Genomic DNA, 21,999 nt, shown 5'->3' with positions numbered 1-21,999 from the left:
GCTCACCTGCCCCTGGTACCCTATTGCATCAATATGGCTTTTGACTTCTTAGCATGAGGAGATGCCGTTTTTAAGAGACGGCATAGCCTTGAAGCCCCTGCCCTGTGATTATCCTTTGCCACTTGAAGAGGGCATTCTCCTGCAGGTATAAACCCTGCTCATCAGCCCTGCCTTGGTGCTCATCTTGCCCTCATGCTACGTCCGTCCTTTTAGCAGCTTGCTGCCGCTCGCGCCTGCCTCTCTGCAGCTCGGGCCCTCTGCCTCGCGGGCTGCGGGATGCCTTCTCTCAAACACCTCCCCACTTTGCCAAGTTAGCCTGTTTGCCACTGCTGTTACCCATCCTTCCTCAGAGCTGCCACATGGCTTGGGGAATGAGTGCCACCTCATAATGTGACAGCAGTTGGCTATGATGAATTTGCTGCTAAGTGACTGATTTGGATTCAACAAATCTGGGCTTTTTTCATGACTTTTCTTCAGTGTTTGCTGCATTTTTGCTGGCATCTACTTGGTTTCTCTACAAGTGACTGTGAAAGCAGAATTTGATCTGAAAAATGGTTATTTTCAGTAGCCAGGGCCTTGGAAATAGAAATGTAAGAGTGGGTATGTTAACCACATGGAGTTTTTATTTCTCATCCTTGTGACATAATGAAGGGAGCTGAAGTTAAGAGTCAAAAAGAGCTCTTGACACATAAATGCCATGAGACTTTGGCAGTCATGGAACCTCTCAGGGCTCCAGGCAATTCTCTAAGTTGCAGAACAGGGCCAGAGACAAACATGGTTTCTAGTCATGGAAGTGTTCCCTGTACCATTGGAAGTACAAATCTGATTCAAAGAAAAAAATTCTACCAACAGCCAAACTCAATAGGCAACTCCCAGAGATGGTCAGTAAAGGGTTGTCTTGTTAGCGGGCTTTGATGGTGCCTTTTGTGAATCAGTAAGTCAGTATTGAGTACCTACTGTGTGCCAGGCACTGTGCAAATTATGTTAGGTTTTAGTTTGTTGATGCCTCTTTAAGCAAAGTGGAAAGAATAGAGGATTTGAGTCCATAATCCTGAAATCCAGTTTATAATTTGTGTGACTCTGGGCAATCCGTTTAAGCCTCAGTTTCTCATGTTAAATGAAAGGAATTGGCTAGATAGAGGGTTTCTGAGAAATGTTTAAATTATTTTTAAAAAAAATAATTTGAGCATTCTATGTTACTCTTTAAATCTTTCTTCCTTTGTCAATGGATTAATAACCATGAGTTTTCATCTAGTCTAATGTAAAGTCTCCCAAACTTTGGGCATAATATTTGTGATTGTTTCTATCATTTTAAAAAAAATTCTCAGTCTTTATTCTTTCAGAATGGGGAACAAAAAGCTTTCCACCTTTTTTGTAATAGATGTGCACTGTTTGGGGAACATGGCAGGGTTGGATAAAGTGTTCTTTATAATTTTTACAGTCTCTGCTCTATTGGACATTTCTTAGCATATTTGCTAAGCATAAAATCTTAGTATATCTTTAAAACATGACTGATTTATAAGTCATAATCAGTCTCGATCAGTAAACATTTATTAAGCATCGGCTATGTGTTAGGAACTATGCTAAGTGCTGGGGTCACAAAAAGAGGCAAAAGACGATTCCTATCCTCAAGGATCTCCCAGCCTAATGGGGGAAACAATGTACAAACACTTATTTACAAATTATGTAGAGAATAGAAAATAATTAACAGAGAAGTCATTAGAATTAGGACTCCTATGAAAGAAGAAATATTTTATTTCGGAATAACAAATGAGACTAGGATCAGAGTGTTTTCCACTTGGACCACAAGTTCTCACTCACCAGCCTGATCTGTAGACTGGTTGTATTTCAGCTTCTTGCCTCAGAGAACTCATGGGATAAGGGAATAGGCAGCCCCATTCTCCCCCTCCTAGTGTTTATGCTTCTTTGCCTATGAAGGATCTCTAAAAATTGTCACACCATACTTAATATGTAACAGACTTCAGAAGTAGTGTCAAGATTTGATTCTTAGATATGACATTTTAGACCTAAAACAAAAAGAAGGCAAAACTTGGATCCCAAGGTTTTTATGGTGCAGATGGCCTTCTGTAGCAATTAACCCCCCCCCCTTCGCCGCTCCCCCCCCTCCCACCCAAGTCATGGTATGTGATCCTTGATGGCTCATGTACTATCTTACCACGAAACCTTCTCGGTTTCTTCTCATGGAAAAATGTCTTTCTTCTCATGTCTGGATTTCTCCTGTGTTTTCCTTTGTGTCTCTATCCCACCTTGTAGTAGAATATAAGTTCCTGCAGGGTGGGTGATGTAACATTTTTCTTTCTGTCTCAGGTGCATAGCACACAGTTTTTCTTAGAGATATTTTTAAAATGTTTGGTAAACTGAATTAAGTGGCCAGGGCAAGTTACAATCATGGTATAAGTCACCTTATTATACATCACCTCCAAAAATAACATGACAACCATGACAGGCCTTTCTCCTCTGTATCGAGAGAGATTATTCTCCAGTGGCCAGATAGTGAGAGCAGCAAGAACAATGTATTGTATGCTTTGGAAATGGTTAAGTCCTCTGTGCCCATATTCCATTTAAAAAAATATTGTCCATTCCATGACTTGGCTTTAACTCGCTTGTTTTAGGGAGTGCACCAATTCTTTGTCTCATTGCTTCATGTTTAAGAGTTCTGTACACCTTTTGGTACCGAAACAAACACCGAATCAGCTGCTGGGGGACATTTATTTCCAAATGAGTGCTCTGTGTAAGGTTTACATTTGAACAGTAATTTGTACCTTAAAGTTTTTTCTTCTTGATAATTTTTTCTTGCATATTCTAGAAACATCTTCAGATTATCAGCACCAGATTTTCACAGTAATCTTTATAAAAGCTCATGTCAAAATTAGACAAAATCCATTTTGTTTTGTTTTGTTTTGTTTTGTTTTGTTTTGCTTATGTGATGCATATCTGTGAACCGGCTGCCTTTCTGTAGACAAAGCCAGATTTTGTCTAAACTACATCTAATGCCATACAGTCTTTGTTCCTTGCTTTTAAAACATAATTATTTCTCATCTTCCCTTTCATAATACTTTCTACTAATTCACCTCAGTAGTCATATATCAATGTCCATTTTGTGCAAGGCACTGTGCATAACAAGACAGAAACAAAATAGTCTGCATCCTCTGGGAGCGTACATTCTACTGAAGGGATATGATATAGATACACACACACACACACACACACACACACACACACACACACACACACACAGAAACAATACAAAAATTGTGGTAAAAAAAAGATGAGTAAAGTTCAGAATGCTCTTAGAATTTTTGTGGGGGGAAGGGAAGGGAGAGACATGCTAATAGCTTGGTTATGTGGTGGGGTCATAACTTGAATTGAGCCTTGAAGGAAAATTATCAGAATGATTTCTGATGATTAGAAAGAACTTGGAGTTAGAAGAGCCTTGGTTCTACCACATACCTCTATGACTTTGGACACATGGACGAGGAGTTTTCTCATCTGTAAAATGAGGTGGAGAAGGAAATGGCAAACCTCTCCAGTGTCTTTGCCAAGAAAATCCCAAATAGGGTCACCAAGAGTCAGACATGACTGAGCAATGATAGATTTGTTAAGGCATTGCTACTTATAAAAATGATACTTATAAAATTCAAGCTTGAAGATTAACATAATTTGACTTTTATGGTGGCTAAGAAATACATTTCATAGTTGGGACAGAATATTGTGTTGGTCCTGTGGTCTGGGGGGAAGAGTTTCTTTACAGATGAAATGGAATCCTGAGCACACAATTCTTTGCATTCCAAATGGCTAGGCATGCTCTAGTAAATTGAATGGAAGGTTATTGTTTGTGTCCACAAAACAAAGCCCTAAATCACATTTAGCATAATTTGTGGTTTTAAATTGGACTGATTTAGCAAGGAGAGTGAAATAATCTCTCATCCTGTCAAAAAAGGCAATACCTTCAGACCAGCATTTAATTGTATTGGCAGAGGGACTTTTGGAAAACAGCAATGATTCTGGCTGCATTATTCGTGGTTTGTGGCTAAATAGAGATCATCATTTTCTTTTGGTTTCACTAACTTTCCTTATTGTTCTTAATACTAATAGGAGTGCTGTGAAAGAGCTTAAGTAATAGCTAAAGGACACATAGCACATAATAGGAGGTCTTTGGTACAGTACTTCAGAGGGCTTTATTAAAAAACATGTATGTTAGATAATTTCTTGTTAATAGATAAGGAAGCTACTCAGCTGACACGTTTATTAAGTGCCTAATTTATACAAAGCTTGCAATTAAATATTGTTTTAAGTTAGCTTTGTTGTGGTGAGTTATCACAAAGTGAAGGAGATTGAATCCTGTGGGCTTCTTTGTTACTTTGGCCACATCCCAAATGGTGCTTTCTCTATCAGAATTGTATACAAAGTCAATAATATAAAAGGTCAATATCAAATCAAGATTTGAAATAACACCTCCCAAACCCCTAGATTTTCCATTAAAATTGACCAAGTCAGGCACCAGCTATGTCAGGAACAAAATCCAGAATTGGACCCTTGGCTCCTGAGAACATGATCTTCCTTTTCTTTTTGTGTAGTTAATCCCACACTGATTCTTCTATAGTTTTGGGTGCCAAAGACAAACATCCTCTTTCCTTCTACCAAACCTTTTCTCCCTCTAAAAGAAACCAGACGGTGAATATGAGAATGAAACTTACAGAAAGTTCTGGTGCTATACTTTACACCCCAGGTGCTTTCACCACCTTGAACTTCATTCCTGCTGGGACTTTGCTAAGTGTGGAAGAGCTAGTGAGAACTTCTCAATAATGCCAATTACTGTTTTCTTCAGTCTCTATCTCTCTGTCACTTTATCTCTCTGCCTTTCTTTCTCTGTCTGTAGTTAGTCACTGTTTTGTTGTTTTTTTTTTTTTTTTTAACTCACTATAGTAGCACAGGCAGATTTCACACTTTCTTGCCCATTTATGGAGGTTTCATGAATACCAATGCTTAGGTGGGAATGAGGCCAGAAATTCTTGATGTCCCTCGATTGGACCACTGGGACTAATAACTAGTTCATTTATTCATTGGTAAGGTGCTGTTGCTGGACTTAGAATCAGGAAAAATTCATTTCAAATCTTGCCTCAAACATTTATTGAGCTGTGTAACTCTGGAATGTCATTAACTATGTGACTTCAGAAGAATCTTTTTGAGTCTTCAAAAATCAAAATAATAATAGTAGGATTGTTGTCACTGGGTTGTCATAAGCATTAGAGATAACATGTGTAAAATACTCTATAAACCTTAAAATGTCAGCCATTATCATCTTTATTGGGTTTTTTTGTTATTATTTTAAGCATCTTTGTAGTTGATTTTAGATTTATTTTTTGTTTTGTTTTTAATCTGTATTCAAAATATACCCTTCAGGTCCTTAGTGTTTTCCTGAGACCTTTGATCGGCACAATAGCATTCATATCGTGCTGCTGAGTTGGTTTTTCATATTTCTAGATAATAACCATGCATTGATCTGTTGCTAATCTGATGTAACCTTTTTTTGTGTGTATTGATCATAATCTTTTACCCAGGAGAAAATCAGAAAACTGGCCTAGTTGAATGGTTCATCATTTAAGATGGAACTTAAATTGTTGTGCTTTAGAGCAGTGTTAAGCAGACAGCTATTGTGATGTTAGATTATTTAAATAGTCAGGTGCATGGATCATCCTCCCAGAAGGGGATTTGGACTTCTGCTCTTTCTTTTTAGGAAAGCCCTTACGTTATTAATTTAAAAAAAAAAAATCATTAGCGAAGAGAGAAAAAGTATGCTTGTACAAGGTTCCCGAGTGTTCATTCAGCTGGCTCTGTATTTCTGGCACAGTAGTACACTTGTGGTGCAAGTATTTTGCATTTTTCGGTACCTTCCTCCCTATCTCTTCTACGCCATCTATGTTTGTTAAGCATATTTTGCGAGAATGGATATTTGCACAGCTCCTAAGTGGGAGATTATTTCTTGGAGGATGCACAGGCAGAAGTGATGGTAACAGACAGTTACATGTGAAAGAGATGGTCATTCTGGAGTCACATCTCTTTCATTCCAAAAAAAAAAAAAAAAAAATGTGTTGCTGGCAGCCTTGCTGGAAGTCAGGTATCTGTGTTCACGCTCAACATTTTGTTTCCACAGCTGTGCCTCCAAACGTGGCAGAACTGAAGAATCTGGAAGTACTGAACTTTTTCAATAATCAAATTGAAGAGCTGCCCACACAGATCAGCAGCCTCCAGAAACTCAAACACCTGAACCTTGGGTGCGTACTCAGAGAAGGGGGAGAGCTATTAAGGGATGACATTCACAAGGCCTATTGCATCTCCCATTTAGAAAGTTTTATTTTTAAGGGTTTATTGCTCTAATCCAGCCTTTGGAAAAAGGCTCACTTGGTATGCATTTCCTTGGTAGCTAATTGAGAAGTTAATTAGTGGGTACAGTGATAGAAATATTTTACTATATTTTTCCCCCTAATAAAATTTTATTTCTCTTAGGCATGATCAAGATGCTAATGTACAATGTTACTCTACCTTGGGGGTTGATCAGGAGCTTTGGAGGTGGTAGTAACAAAGCTGAATTTTTTTGAAAATAAAAAATGGTGTATTCTTTACTTTTACTAAGGATCATAGGAGCCATTTTACCACTCACTGCCTCATAAATGCTTACAACATTCCCACGAGAGAGGCTATAGAAGTGAAGAGTATGTTCTTCCTGCACATGAGATTAGGAATAAGCTTTCACTGTCGTAGCTCTATAGTTTTCTTTGGATTTCATATACTTGAAATAACCTCTGAGATAGACAATACAACAAAGGGGATTTTCTACCTTTCATAAGTAAACCATTGGGGGCTGGGATAGGCAAGCTGATTTGCCTTTGGTCACTCAGTTCTAGTGTGACCCTGGCCCAGACAGGAACTAGATCCAAGCCTCATAACAAGTAGGCCAGGAGGATCTCCATAACATCACTTGGCTTTATTAAGAAGCTTGGGTATTCAAAGTTTGGGTATTCAACTTCTAGGTCACTTCCATATATTAAACAAAACTGTTTAAGGTATTATTCGCTGTTTGTGGTAATCTGAAATGAGATAGCCACTAAACGGATTAGTTAAGTTGAGGGTTTCAGAAAAAAGACAATAGAAACTCTCCAGATAAAATATAAATTTCATGTGAAGTAATAATAAAAATCACTTCATTCATGGAATTCATTGATTTGTTGTTGTTGTTTTTGTTTGTTTGTTTACCTCTGTTTCCTTACACAATGTATTTAGTTGTAGGATTTCTTTATTTCTGGATGGAATTGTAATTGTGAAAGGAAAATAAACCCTACAAAATCTGCTCACATCTCTTTTCTGTGTTGTCTGAAAAAGGAGCAGAGCTTAAAGGTGATGCAGGGTGGGCATTCTTTTGGGCCTCTTGTTTTTGAAAAAATATCTATCTCTGTCCTGTAGTAGGAGAAGGGTGTTGGAGTAAAGTAAGAAAGAAGTAAAGTGGGCCAAAAAAAATCCAACACAAATTTTTCTTCTTTCCTTCTCCCTTCCTTTTTTTTCCCATTTCTCCCTATCTTCTTTTTCTCTCTTTCCCCCTCTTCTTTCTTTCCCTCCCTCCCTCCTTGTTTTTTTCTCTCTCTCTCTCTCTCTTTTTCCCTTCCTTTCTAGCTTCTATTTTCATTTTTTCTTTCTTCACTTCCTCCCATTCCACAGGCAGCTTTCTAAGATTATACATTACAGATAAATTGCTGATGTTCCTAAGTGGAAGAAGTTTCTTCACCAGAAGTTCCCTATCCCAGTTCCATTACAAATCTACACCCCAAAACAAAACCCCTGAAATTAGTTACAATTTAGTGGATTCATTGAGTTGGTTTAAGAAGATTGGTTAAAAAGAGATATGTAAGTACCTTGTTTTAGTGAGTTTGGAACACATTTTTCCACTTTTTCTTTGTTTGGAGTTTGTTAGTTACTCTCTCTGTAATTGCTTGTTTTTCACTTTTAATATTTTATTAATTAATATTAATTAATTAAAACTATATTTAGAATTTTAAAGACAAAGAAGGAGTTTTCCAAGGGGGAACAAAACCCTTGAGCTGTGGAAGGGAATTTAGGACAGGTTTTAATAAGAAATGTATCTCTTCCTTTTCAAATGGTGTTAAGTCCTTCTTTTGAGATAGAAGCAACAATAGAAAATCAGGCATGCCCTAGAAATTTATAAAGCCTATATCATGATATAGCAAGCTCATCTTTATCTAGATTGAAAAAGAACTGAAACCAACAGCAATTTTCATAGTATCTATCGAACAGTGATAATTGATGCTCAGGCCATTGACCTTCAAAGTAGTATAGGTATAGATCCTGACTACGTTCTGAATTGTGAAAATAAATATGAAACTGGGTGCAATTATAATTTGTTTTCTTTTTCCAATTTTTTGTAAAGATGGACTTCTAGTTCTTAGAAATAAATGTAGGTTATGGATTTGTGTCTTAATGAACCTTAAAGAACATTTCTCATGTATCCTAGATAAATAGGATTTTATTTTGCAGTCATCCAACATACTGAAATGCAGTTTGTTTAAAGAAGGCAAAGCCCTGCATACTTAAATAAACTTTTGCTAACTGTGATATTAAGCACTCATGGATTTTGTGCCAAGAGATATTTGTAGGTCATTGGGAGGTGAGAAAAATCATTGCCTCCTGTGCGTGAAGCCAAGAAGGCTTCATGAGGTGGTATGAGTCCCAGAAGCCCTTGGAGGGAATCAGAGAGGATGCCAAATTGAATTCCATGAGGTGCACAAAACTTTGGGAGGACAAGTGAAAACAGCATCAATATTGGCAGAGTTTAAGGAGCCAGAGGGGGACAGGAGGAGATGGGAAATAAATACAGTTTAATTCTAGAAGCACTGTAGTAAAAGCTGGAAATACTTGGACCAAAACTGAAGCGTTCCTGCCATTCAGGAAATTAGGGTTCTGAATGATCCAATAGAAAGTGGCCTGGGAGGCTCTAGATCCAGAGCTTACCTGTGATGCCCACTCCCTGTTTGTCCTTGGTCACTTCTTTAGTCTCGGTTTTCTTACGTGTAAAATGAACAAGTTAGACCAAATGGCTTCCAAGGTCCCATCATCACCAACCATCATCTTGTTAGAAAAAAATACAGTATGAAGGGAGGGAGCATTAACAACTAAAGGAAATCAAGAAAAATTTCCTGTAAGGAAGTTAAGCTTCTAGAAGGCAGAGGTCAGGAGGGAGAGCATTTCAAGCACAGGGGGTGTGTGGGGAGGTAAATTGAATCCTAGAAAGGGGGAGAAACAGAACACAGAAAACCAGGTTTGGGAGGAGTTGCAAAATGGTTCAGGTGAAGCAAGGGTGTGTGTAAGGGAGAACAATGTAAAATAACCCTGGAGAGGTCATCTAGAGCCCAATTGCAAAGGACTTTACAGAAGTTGTAAATCTTGTGAAGGAAGTAGAGATGAAATCTTTATCTCCAGGAGAAGCCTGAAATAAGACTGGAATGTCTCCGCTGGGTCCTCAAAAGTATAAATTTCTTTTTTTGAAAGTTCTCATCCTGTATTTGGGCATATGAGTTAAATGGTCCTATAACACCCAGCTTCTTAAACTGTGGGTCACAACCATATATAAGGTGCCCTAACTGAATGTGGGGATTGTGAAATAATGATTTATTTAATGATTACAATTAATTAATTCACTAAATGTTTGATCTGCATATTTGGGGTCATGTAAAAATTTCTGGCAAAAAGGCATCATCAGTGGAAAAAGCTTAAGAAGCTCTGCTTAGCATAGCAAAGTCAGCTAGCCCCAGACTATATAGGATATGTTGTCGAAGTCACTGTATGAGTCTGCTTTGGGGTATGTTTGAAGGTGACTGACTCACAAACCCAGCTTCTATTTGTGGTCTTTCTCTAGCACATTTGTTAGAATAGGGGTTTTTAACTTTTTAGGGGGCCTGTTGGGAAGCCTGTTGATTAAAACCTTTGGAGCCATTCTCAGCATAAAATATAACACATAAGGCTACAAAGGAAACAAATTATATTGAAACAGTTATTAGAATATTAATGAAACAAGCTTCTAAATGTCAGTTAAAATTAAGAATACCTGTGACAGAGGCTTATGATTGTAGAGATTTGGAGACCATCCTGTACGTTTAAAAAACTTTTTAAAAAATGTATAATCATCTAAAAAGCTCTATTGTCCACTCCCTGCATAGTCACTGAAGCTAGGAGGCCCTATACTCCCTCCCCAGGTCACTTTCTCCAACACCAAAAGGACTTCTTAAGTATTTCTGCCCCATTTAGCTAGAGAACTAATGCGATCTTTGTTCTCTAAAATCCCTCTTCCCAAAGACCTCTCTTACATTATGGGGACTTCTCCTTATCCTATATGAGTATTAAGCCTTGAGGATAGGGCCGTCTTCCCTTCCTCCACATACTACCTTTCCTTTGAGCCTTAGCAGTGATTATAATCCTACTTCATTACCATCTTTTCTTTCTTTTTGCTCCTTTTTTAGAGCACTGGGGTCCAGTTCCATACAACCGAGAACTAGCTACCTTTTGGCAAACCCATTTAGCTCTTCTTGGCCCTAGTTTATTTGTAAAATGAGGGATCTGGATTAGGTGACATCCAAGAAAGGACCTTCTCAACCTATGATCAAGCCCAGGACTTGGCATGCTCGTCCCTGAGCCAGTTCTTGGTCAGATATGTCCCTAAACCAGTACAATCCCTCAGCCCGCCTTCAGAGAGGACATCTTGCCTACCTGACCATTCCATCTGCAGCTTTTGCAGGCTGCAGCTGCGACTGGTGGGCATCCTCACCGACTGCTTTGGCTCTCTCTTCTCTTCACAGTACAGCGCAAGCATTTGGTTAAACAGCAACCATCCATCTGCAAGACAGGCTGCCGGGCTTCCTAGCAGCCCGTCTCCAGCCTTGGAAGTTGGGCTTCTGCGGTAGTGGCCAGCCAGGCTTGTGGGCCTCCCATATGCAGGAGGGATGGCTATTCACCATTCAAATGGTGGATTTCAGAGTTTTAGTTTTTAGAATAGGTTGCTTTTGAATTTAAATAAAAAAAAAAAAAAAAAAAAGCAAACAAAAAACCCCAAACTGAGCAGAACTTGCAATTTAGGTCAAATGTCAGCAGGTGGCAGCGGTTCCTCAGTCATGTTGTCTTAATTATAAAACAGGTGCTTTCCCTGAGATTCAGATGGTGCCCACAGCCCCATTGAGCCAACTTCCTAGATTTATATACATGGATTTTTTGCACTCTTCCTTTGACATTGCAGCAGATTTATGAGCTCTGCAATCTGGATGTCCCTTTTAGCATTGCAGATTGCCACCTATACATACCTTGTCATCTTGGGAGGTTCTTCTCCGTCTTCTGGTGCATCTAAAAAACTGGGAGCCTTCATCATGATGTCCCAGTGTTGTGTTCATCCATTGGCCTTCCCTTACTTTCGGTTCAAGGCTGTTTCACACCTTTTTTTTTTTTGTTCATGCACTTCTCTAATTCTATTCTTCCCACCATTTCTCTTGCGTAATTTTTCTTTGGTAGTGTGTGGCAGTGCACTTATACCTATCTTATACCTCTCCATTGTTCCTTCAGTGATAATGCATATTTAAGTTAGAGACTGGTGTTCCATGACTGGGGGCCATAGAGGACCACAACAAAGACAACTAATTGTTAGAAAGAGGGGAGAAAACAGTGTCATTAAAAAGTACTCTGTAATTTTCTAAAGGTACTTCAGTTCATTTTGTTCTTCTTACTTCTCCAATAGTTATCACTCCTGACTTTTGAATTATCCTACTTTATAAAAATAACTCTTTATTACAATAGTTGAACTTCATTGTTTCAAAGTTTTCAAGTTCAGAGGTAGATTTTAAATAAATATGTGAGATATTGTATTCAGTACTCTTCACTAATCTGGAATGTGTCTTTTACTAAACAGTCCTAAGTTCTTTTTTTTTTTAATTATAACTTTTTATTTTCAAAATACATACATGGATAATTTTTGACATTCACCCCTATAAAACCCTGTTTTCTGATTTTTTCCTACTCTCTTTTCTCCCTTCCCCCAGTCAACAAGTGATCCAATATATGTTAAACATTTGCAATTCCCCTATACATATTTCTGCAAATATCATACTGCACAAGAAAAATCAGATCCAAAAGGAAAAAAATGAGAAAGAAAACAAAATGCAAACAAACAACAGAAAGAGTGGAAAATACTATTTTGTGGTCCACATTCAGTTCCCACAGTTCTCTCTCTGGATGGCTCTCTCCATCACAAAACCATTGGAACTAGTCCGAATCACTTCATTGTTAAGGATAGCCATGTCCGTTAGAATTGATCATCGTATAGTCTTGCTGTTGCTGTGTATAATGATCTCCTGGTTCTGCTTATTTCATTTAGCATAGGTTCATGTAAGTCTCTCCAGGTATTTCTGAAATCATCCTGTTGGTCATTTCTTATAGAACAACAATATTCCATAACATTTATGTACTATATCTTAATTCAGTCATTCTCCCACCAATGGGCATTCACTTAGTTTCCAGTTTCTTGCCATTACAAAAAGGCTTGCATACGTGTATCTCTTTCCCTCCTTTATGATCTCTTTAGTAATCTTAAATTCTTTATGCTAGAATTGAAAGTTGAGATTTATCCTCATTCTTCATTAATCTCATTGTCTACTCAGTGTGGCTTTGATTATTGTTGGTACTGCCTGTTTCTCTGCATCTTACCCATTACCTCATTTCCATAATTGGGATTCTTTAAGCTAAGAGAAAGAATACTTCTCTTTATATTTCTATCGCTTTCATTTTCTCATGTGAAATAGTTATGGAACTGTATGTTTTGCCAAGCTTCAAACCTTCTTTGGCTTTCTTCTTAGTGTTAGAAGTTGGTAACTTTTTACTTTATTTTGTTATATTTTTCTATTCTTGAATCACTTTTTTTTTTTTCCAATAGCTTTTGGATGGGTGTAACTTGGCTTTAAGTTTTTTAATATATAAATAATGTGATATATAATACAATAACATATCTATATAAGTATATATTTGAACAAAATAAAGTTGATTTAATTGAAATAACTAAAAAAATGATCTTAAGATTATAATGTGTTTCCAAACTATATTTATGTAGGTATACACTGACTTGTTTAATGGAATAAGGAGAGAATATGATTTTATGATAGATATTCATAAAGGGCTTTGAGATCTTAGAGTATAAGAGCGCTGGATTTGTAGTATGAAATTCTGACTGATTCTTACTACCTTTTTAACTTTAGGCAAGTCATTCCTTCCCCTTTCCCTCATCTCTATCTCCCTCTATCCCCACCTGCCTTTCTTATCTTGAAATAGATGGACTTTGAGATGTCTTTTATCATTCAATCCATTGTATTAACCTGTGACTGGGGTGTAGGATACAAATTGGGGTAGAAGCTGTTGGCTAATGAAATATGCTGTATTTCTAAGCCTGCTATTTCCATATTGCCTAAACATTTGCTTCTTTTTTTCTCTTTTAAAGTATGAACAGGCTAAACACTTTGCCCCGAGGATTTGGCTCTTTACCAGCCCTGGAGGTCCTTGACTTGACATATAACAACTTGAATGAAAATTCTCTTCCTGGAAACTTCTTCTACCTTAGTAAGAAACTTTTTATTCTATAAATCTTTTTTAAAAGGCACTTTGCGTTCTGAAAGTGAAATTTATTTGATAGAGCCCAAACTCCAAGAGAAATTATTGGATATATATTTTTTTCTTCCCAGGGTCCTTTTGAATATTCTTTCATAGCTCAGCAGTATGTATATTTGATCTATAGTTACCTGACACTGTTGGGCCAAAGTGGACTTGCTTGGTAATGGCGTATTAACTTTCTGTTATGGAATATTTTTCTGAGTATGATCAAATCACATATTTAGCTAAAAAGGGTGAAGAATTTGACTTTCATCTTAGGGAATATATAACAAAGGACTCTCCCTGTCGTGTGGCTATTAACTCCTTTATGGGATCTGCCACAAAAGGACATTCTAAACTATTCTGAATATAAATTTTTCTAATGAGTTCTTTAAAGCATTAAATATTTCCCAGCCAGGATTATTATTTTAAAAATTTAGGAGAGTGTCTTTGAATTTGGTGATTTTGTATAAAAGCACATTTGATGACCTGATGGTGTGCAAGGTCCTATCACAGGGTCATACAGCTACATTTCTTGTGCAGAGTTGATGGCTACATTTTGCCAAATCTGAGAAAATGTAGCCTAGTCTTAATTAAAAACTGAATTTGATGAGTGGCCTGGGTCTAGTGCTGTTGGGAATGGAGGCTTTGTGTTAATATTCTATTATGTTTAGCTAAGAGTTGGCTTATATACAGCTTAAATAGATTAATCTTTGTAGCACATAAGAGACAGCATAGTGCAGTAGATACCTGCTAAGAGTCCAGAAAACTTGGGTTCAAGGCTTACCTCTGACAAATGTTGGCTCAGACCAGTCACTTAACCTCCCAGTTCCCTAGGCCATTCTGAGATTTGAAGGTTCAGAGGAGTTGAAGATTGATATCAATGGAGGGATTTACCACAACAGGTGATTCCCACATTTTTGTCTAAATCCTCAGCCACTTCCCTATCACCAAAAAAACAAAAACAAATACCTTGCCATAATAAAATGCTAGCTAGATTGAACACAAAGTAGTCTTTGTCTTTTTTGATGATTTATATTACCTTTAAGGATTTTGTGTTTTCTTAATAAGGGTTATTATTATAACTAAAAACGTTCATTGCACAATAGTGTTAAAAAATAATTTCTGGATATTGAGAGCTATTCTGGATAAAGAATTAGTTTTTTATATTTGATCTTTCTTATTTCATTATTCCTCTGCCCTCTTATTTTTTTCCCTTGAAGTAGTGTAAAATAATAATAGTAATTAGTCTGCATGGAAATGAGGCCAGAAAATTATAATTTTCATCATTAGTGCACTGTTGTCATGGTTGTATTTACAGTTTCATACAGGATTCTGGGTGCTCTCAATAGCAATAGGCAAGACCCAGAAGCTTTCTTTGTGTAACTTAGATGCAAATGGACCGATAAATGGGCATGAGAGCAATAGAGAGTAATACCTGTCTTTTCTGAAAGCCAGCGTGCTGAAATGAGGTGCCCCAGTCTGCTCAAGCCGAGCATGGTAGGAACTGCTAATTGCGTCCGTCCATTCAGATATAGATGTCTTCCTGCCCACAGCAGCAGTACAATAAGGCAGTAAATCTGAGTTTGACCTGTTTCTTATGATTGCAAGCTCTAGGTATGTCAAAGGCTTTTCACTGAGTCAGGGTTATTAATCAAACCCGACTCTCTCTTATTGATCAGACATCAAATGGTTGGGTTCTGTGCCACCCTGTTTATATATTGCCGTTTAATTTGCAGCCACCCTGCGTGCACTTTATCTAAGTGACAACGATTTTGAAATCCTACCGCCAGATATTGGGAAGCTCACAAAGTTGCAGATAGTAAGTAATTTATCTAAATTCTTAGAAAATCAATTCACTTTCGCAGCTCTTGTAGGAGTAGAATCAAGTCAATTTGAGAAGTCGTGGGGTTTGTTTTGCCAGGAATAAACCACTACACCTGATACTGTTTCTTGTTTATCTGCAAGACACTTGTAAATAAATTGAAAGGATTGAGCGGCGGGAGGAGAGAGAGGGCAAGGAGGAGGACGAGAGTTTCTGTGGTGTGCTTCTTTGTGGGAAAATTGTTCTGACAACTTTGTATTTTCTTGTAGCTCAGCCTTAGGGATAATGATCTGATATCTCTGCCAAAAGAAATTGGGGAACTCACCCAGCTGAAGGAGCTACACATCCAAGGGAACCGCCTGACTGTCCTTCCCCCTGAGCTCGGTAAGGCTGTAGATGAATGAATGGATTGAATGTCGCGTCGAAGTAATGATTCTCCCTGCATGGCTTCTGGAACCAGCCCCTCATCTCTCTGAGGCTTGGGACATGCCCCCAGCACACTCATGGCTTGTGCTACAAGTAGTCAGGTCCAAGGCACCTCTGGGGCTTTTCATGTGGCTCATCAGAGAGAGCTGCTCCTGTCCTGGAAGCGGCTGCCCATGGGAGGGATCACTTAGTCCACTCCTTTCCTTCTCTACCTCTTGCCTTCCCCAACCCTCTCCCCAAAGTAATTAAGGACCAGGCCTTTGAGGGCTCTAAATGTATAATGGGAAGAGAGAGCCCAGGACTAAAGTGAGCCCTCTTGGGTTCTAGAGTCTCAGTTCTGCCCTTTGCTGTGCTGGGAATTGTGCTGATTTGGGTTGGAGGACTCAGCTTGTCTTCAGCTGTACTACTGTAACCTGTGTGACCTCTCCCCTCGCTGCCCCATTTTCCACATCTGTAAAAGGAAGGCGTTGGACTAGGTGACTTCTTGGACCTGGGGTCCTTTCTACTTCTAAAATCACAATTTTGATCTTATGTGAGTTTAATAGGCCGAAATCCTTACTCTCTGTGAACATTTCATCACCTGCAGTAGATTTTGGTAATGCTTTTGGCATTGTAGACTCTTGTGAGGATCAAATAAAGTAATGGATCTAAGGCTTGTGGAAAACAGTGTTAGGTTATATATGTGATGTTGATTATTGCCATGTGTCAGTCGGTTGTCAGATAAGCAAGTAAACCCTATTTGGCAGAGGATTTTTTTCAATCGTTCAAAAGATATTTATTGAATATAAAACACTATGTTAAGTTGATGAAAAGACATTTGAGTGCTGTTTGTATGGTAAGCACTGGACATACAGATTTAAAATTGGAACAATCCCTATACTTTAAGAGCTCATTTTTCTAATTGAAAAAAACAATATATCCAGCTGGAGCAAATGGAAAAGCCAGGTGGTCTTTTAGGGTACATTGGCAAGGTAGATAACAAAGAACAGGATTCTCTGGCATTTAGTGGAACAGTGTATGGCAGGGCCCAGGAGTCCATAGGGTGCATTAACAGAGCAGATGGCCCAAAGGACCTCAAATTTTTTGAAAAATATGTTTTTTTTTTTTGTTTTGTTTTTTTTTTTGTTTTTTTTAAGTGTGAGAGACAACATTTACAATTAGTGAGCTAGTGAGCTTGCAGTTGAGTTAGGGAAACGACATAAAAGGACAAAAAAGTAAAAAACAAGTTAGCTAATTAAATTAAACTAAGCTCATTGTTGTTTACTACAACTATAGAAAGGTGTTATTCAGTAAACATTATTAAGCACCTACTGTGTGCCAGTCATGTTATTAGAGAGTATGTGATAAATTGACTGAATTTTTAAGTTATTAAGATAACTACTAATGTTGAGACCAAAGAAAGTTTTGCTTTGGATGGCATCGCCTAAGAGTTGGGGTTTGAACTGAGTCTTGAAAAACAGGTATGAGTTAGCTGGGTGGTAGGTAGAACATAGTCAACAAAAGCATAGTATTGAGGAAGCAGATTTGCTTGGAACAAAGGATTTAGGAAAATTAATAAATATAGATTGCCTATTATGAAAGGCATTGAATGACAAGCTCAAGCTTCTTTTCCTTGTAGGCCATGGGGGGATTCCATTGTAGGTTCCTAAGCAGGAGATTAGAGACTAAAATTACTATTTTGCTCATGTTAAAGATTCATTTTAATGTCACAATTAGTTGTACTTTGGCCTCTCCTAAAAGAGAAGAAAAAGGAAGAACACTTTTTGTTTGGAATTTGGATTTTTAACATGGTAGTCCCCTGCTGACCAGTGAGTGTTAGTGGCTCGCTTTGACCACCATTCCTGGCCTTCTTGCTGTTCTGACCACTCTGCAGTCCTGTCTGTGTGCCCTTGCATTAGCTATTCCCTTTGTCTCCCTCTCAGAATCCCCATTTTCTTTAAACCCCAGCTCAAGGACTAACTTCTATACGGAGCCTTTCTCATTTCTTTCCTATCCCTCCCTTAACTATTTTCAGTATCTCCCCAAATTGCCTTGCATGTGTTATGTATATGCTTATATATGTATGTGTGGTCTACCTCAAGAGAATATAAACTCCCTGAGGACAGGTAGTATTTGCCCTTTTGTATCCCCAGTGCTTAGCATTATGCCAATTGCTGTTTATTTGCAACACATAAATAAATGCTTGTTGATTGATAATTCTGAATTGCTTTCCAGAATAGTTGGACCAATATGTAGTTCCATTAACTGTAATTGTGTTTCCACCTTCCATATCCTTTGTTGACTATTGCCTATTGCATTGACTGTTCTCATCTTTTATCATCTTTGCTCATTTGAGATAGAGCCTCAAAGATGTTTTGAGCCTCTTTAATGAGGAGTTATTTGGAGCAGTCTTTGTTAGGGATGTCAACTTGCAGTGTTTTTTTTTGTTGTTGTTTTTTTTTTGACAACTATTTGTTCATATTCTTTGGCTTTTTCTTCACTAGAAAATGACTGACCATCAGACAGTTTGTGTTCTCTGGTTTACTTGGATCAATTTTTATCAGAGATATTTACTTAATACAAATAACCCCCCCCAACAATTTTCCTTATCCTATTTTTGTTTATTTATATTATGTAAAAGCTTTTTCATTTATTATAATTAAATTTTTCTGTTTTGTTTTATGATTGCTTCTGCCCCTTGATTGGTTAAGGATTTTTTCCTTGATTATCACTGCAAAAAGCACTTTGGTTGTGGTGTCCAGCCTTCTGGAGCCCTCAAGTGTTTTTTGCCTGGGGCCCTGGAGCATGCCTCTTGTAATGAGGACAAAGGGGGTGGGGCAGGCAAAAATGCTGCATGGGCGGTGCTGATGGTGTTATTGCCCCTCCCATTCTGCCCATTAAGGGGAGGAGGAGGGGAGGGTTGAGGGAGGAGGGTCAGGAGAGGAGGGATACCCTAAGGGCAGCATGCTGGGGTGTAGACAGAATTGAAAATGAGCTTTGAAGGTGGAAAAGCAAACTCTTCAGCAAGGTACTTAAGGTACTTGATTCCTTTTCTGCCCAACAGTCAATGATTCTTAAGATACTTAACTCATTTCTCACTCAACTGGCATTGTCCTGCAGATCTCCTAGAGCAGTAACAAGCAAATTAAATCAGTAAAATGCTAAAATCCTTAGCTACATACCATGTGTTGTATACTCTGAGGCTATGGGCACCAACCCACTGCTTGTTTTCCTCCTTATACTTCCTGGTTTGACCATCCAAGTTAAAATCTTTTCCTCTTTTTAAAACTTGTGGGATTCCTTAATCCATTGTATTCAGTTAGTTGTTCTCCCACTAACTCCCATATCTCTGCTCCAAACTCTCCTTCTTACAAAGCCACAGAGACAGGTACTTCAGAGCATCTGAGAATTCAGTGATCTGCTTCTGAGTTACCAACAAACCTTGCTTCTCTGTTAACCTGGCTAAGCATGCTTCATACTGGGTGGGGGGGCTCTTTTCTTGGTATTTGTCCCATTTCAGCTGAAAAATGAAATGACTAGATTAGCCCTTACTGATTCTTCCACTGGCCTATTTTTATACTTGCCCTTCCATGTCACTGGACTTCTCCACTGAAGTCTGCTGATTGAGTTAGTCAAGCTGATTTGTGTAGGACCTCAATTAGAACCCCACGTTGGGCGCCAAATATTGTGTCCTGCTTTCTAGAACTTCCAAGTTGGGGTGACAAAATGTACGGTGCTTTCTCATCACTTCTCCACTAAGATGGTATATTTTAATCACTGGAGTAGGGGATCGAGAAAGCACCGTACATTTTGTCACCTGCTTTTAGAAAGCAGGACATCCAGTTATCCTCAATTTTTAAAAATAGTGTGACATTTAAATAAGTTTGTGTTTCCATTTTTAGCTTACTGTAGTATATTGTTTAAAAATATATAATTAATTGTAAACCTAATATCTATCAAACTAGTTATAGTTTTCCCAGGAGTTCCTTATCAAATAACAATTCTTCCCAAGCATTTTATATTACTAGGCTCCAAAATGTTTGAAATTACAGAATTTGAGCTTTAGAAGAGACCTTTAATGACTAATTCGACTTGTACATGAAAGGAGTCACCACAATACTATAGCCAACAGTTATCCCCCTGTCCTGAAAACCTTAATAACTGCTCTCTGTTTGGGATTATTTAAAGAAGTTGGTAGTGGGCATCTAGTTGTTTCAGCATGTATTCAAGCTGTCCAGAAACATCTTTTTGTGACTAACTCTTTAAGGTTTGTTACAGAGGATGGCATAAATGGAATACAAATGATAAGGATACTCTAATTCTTCAAGGGAAGTACCTGGTCTCTTCTCCATTCAGGATGCCTAATACTTCTGGCATCACATTAAAAAAAAAAACAAAAAACAAAAAAACATTTCAGTCAAAGCCTGTTCCATAGAACTTTAGAACAACCTAGGCATTTCCTTTACCTTGGCAAAATCCAGATTTTTAGAATTAGGATAAGATTAAATCACTATGTGCCTCCTTAAAAAAAAAAAAAAAAAGTTAAGCTAGCACCATTTAAATGTACATTAATTCAGTGTTGGTAAACTTTATTATTATTTTTGGGTTTTAGCATAAAATTTTATTGTATTTCTGTTATAATTCTGTGTAGTGTTCAGAATTCCAGAAAGATCATTTACAAAAGTCCTATTTTGATCCTTATGCTAGGGCTAAGTCAAGAATATGGCCCTGCACGTTCTTACCTGCTTTGTAAGGTGTTTGGTGTTAAAAACTTATCTAGTAGTTTCTTGCTCCTAAGAGAAGTCCCTAAAAAAGGGATTTAACTTGAACCATCCTAAAGGAAGGGGAGAATAAGGGGGGACACATCTTCCATCCTAACGACTACCCAAGAACTAAAGTACAATATGAAAATATACCCAGGTTCTAGTGGTAGCTCTACTGTTCTGTGAGATGTAGGGCAAATATTTTACCTCTGGGCCTCTGTTCTTTCATTTGTATAATGGAGGACTTACCCTAGAATAGCAGAAGGGTCTATTTCAGGTTTAAAATTCTGTGTGAAGAAACCTAAAAATGTTAGTGTAAAAAGTTGTGGGCCCAAAAAGATTAATTCTCAGTGACCTAGAAAGTTTTGCTTTCTAAAAGGACATTCTCCAAGATGTTACTGCATTACTGGTTGTTCTCCCATTTTATTTTAGATTTCATAACTGCCAGAATTGTTGTCTAAGTCTAGAAACACTTATAATCATTTCCTCCTTTATAATCATGTTTATGTTTTGTACCTGGGAGCACAGAGACATTGTTTGACCAATAAAATTGTAGCCTATGATTTTCTGAAGAAGTGGGATCGGTTAGGGGGAAGTCTCAAATCATTTTCAAAAAGGTGAGTTTGGGACCATGTCGCATGTGATAGATGTTACTAAGTTGTTAACTCCATGAACTGGAATTCCATTTTCTTTTGTTTTTCCTACAAAGCCAGAACAATGCTTGACTACTAGAAGGTGCTCAGTGAATTGTTCTGTAGTAGAAATTATCCAATATAGGAGGATTAATGGGATCTTTCCCTGCTTGGACCCTCTTTTCTGAATCATAAAGAACCATGTACTCTACTTCAGATCTTAATGAAGCTTTGCATTTGGCCCTAATTATAATTACAATTGCATAGAATGCAATTTAGGAGTCCTTTATGAAGTTGATAACTTCATGGTGGGGTGGAAGTTTGAATTTTTTTAGTGACTAACACTAAAAATTGGTGTGACTTGGCCCCAGTCACAGAGCTCTAGTCAATGGCAGAGTAGGGGTTTGAACCATGGTTTCCCATTTATATCCAATGATTTTTCTACTGTATAAACATGGCCTGTCTCTTTATGAGAGTGCTTCATTGTGCGTTTACAAGTCTGTCCAAATGTTTTCTGTTCTTGTTACTCTTTTGTCACTTTTTTTTTGGTTTGAAGCAGATGCTTGTGGGTTTTTTATTCTTTTAGAATACTCATTTCTTAAAGCCCAGTTTTAAAATGTTCCCCCACAATATTTTTCACTGCATTTCCATTCCATGGATAATGGAA

The 21,999-nt window shown here is 37.8% G+C and overlaps 1 protein-coding gene across 1 annotated transcript in view; it reads left to right on the top strand.

Annotated features, from left to right (window-relative positions):
* Positions 1 to 21,999, top strand: part of RSU1 (Ras suppressor protein 1) — a 211,490-nt gene that overhangs the window by 41,389 nt on the left and 148,102 nt on the right. The window contains exons 4-7 of the mRNA XM_074266676.1: positions 6,176 to 6,296; positions 13,559 to 13,677; positions 15,447 to 15,529; positions 15,802 to 15,916. Of these exons, the coding sequence (XP_074122777.1) occupies positions 6,176 to 6,296; positions 13,559 to 13,677; positions 15,447 to 15,529; positions 15,802 to 15,916 (438 nt within the window). The remainder of the gene's footprint in view (positions 1 to 6,175; positions 6,297 to 13,558; positions 13,678 to 15,446; positions 15,530 to 15,801; positions 15,917 to 21,999) is intronic.

The sequence above is a fragment of the Sminthopsis crassicaudata genome, chromosome 5 (assembly GCF_048593235.1).
Source record: "Sminthopsis crassicaudata isolate SCR6 chromosome 5, ASM4859323v1, whole genome shotgun sequence".
NCBI classification, from domain to species: domain Eukaryota; kingdom Metazoa; phylum Chordata; class Mammalia; order Dasyuromorphia; family Dasyuridae; genus Sminthopsis; species Sminthopsis crassicaudata.
Note: the sequence above shows the minus strand (reverse complement) of the source record. Positions and strands in the feature narration are given on the sequence as shown.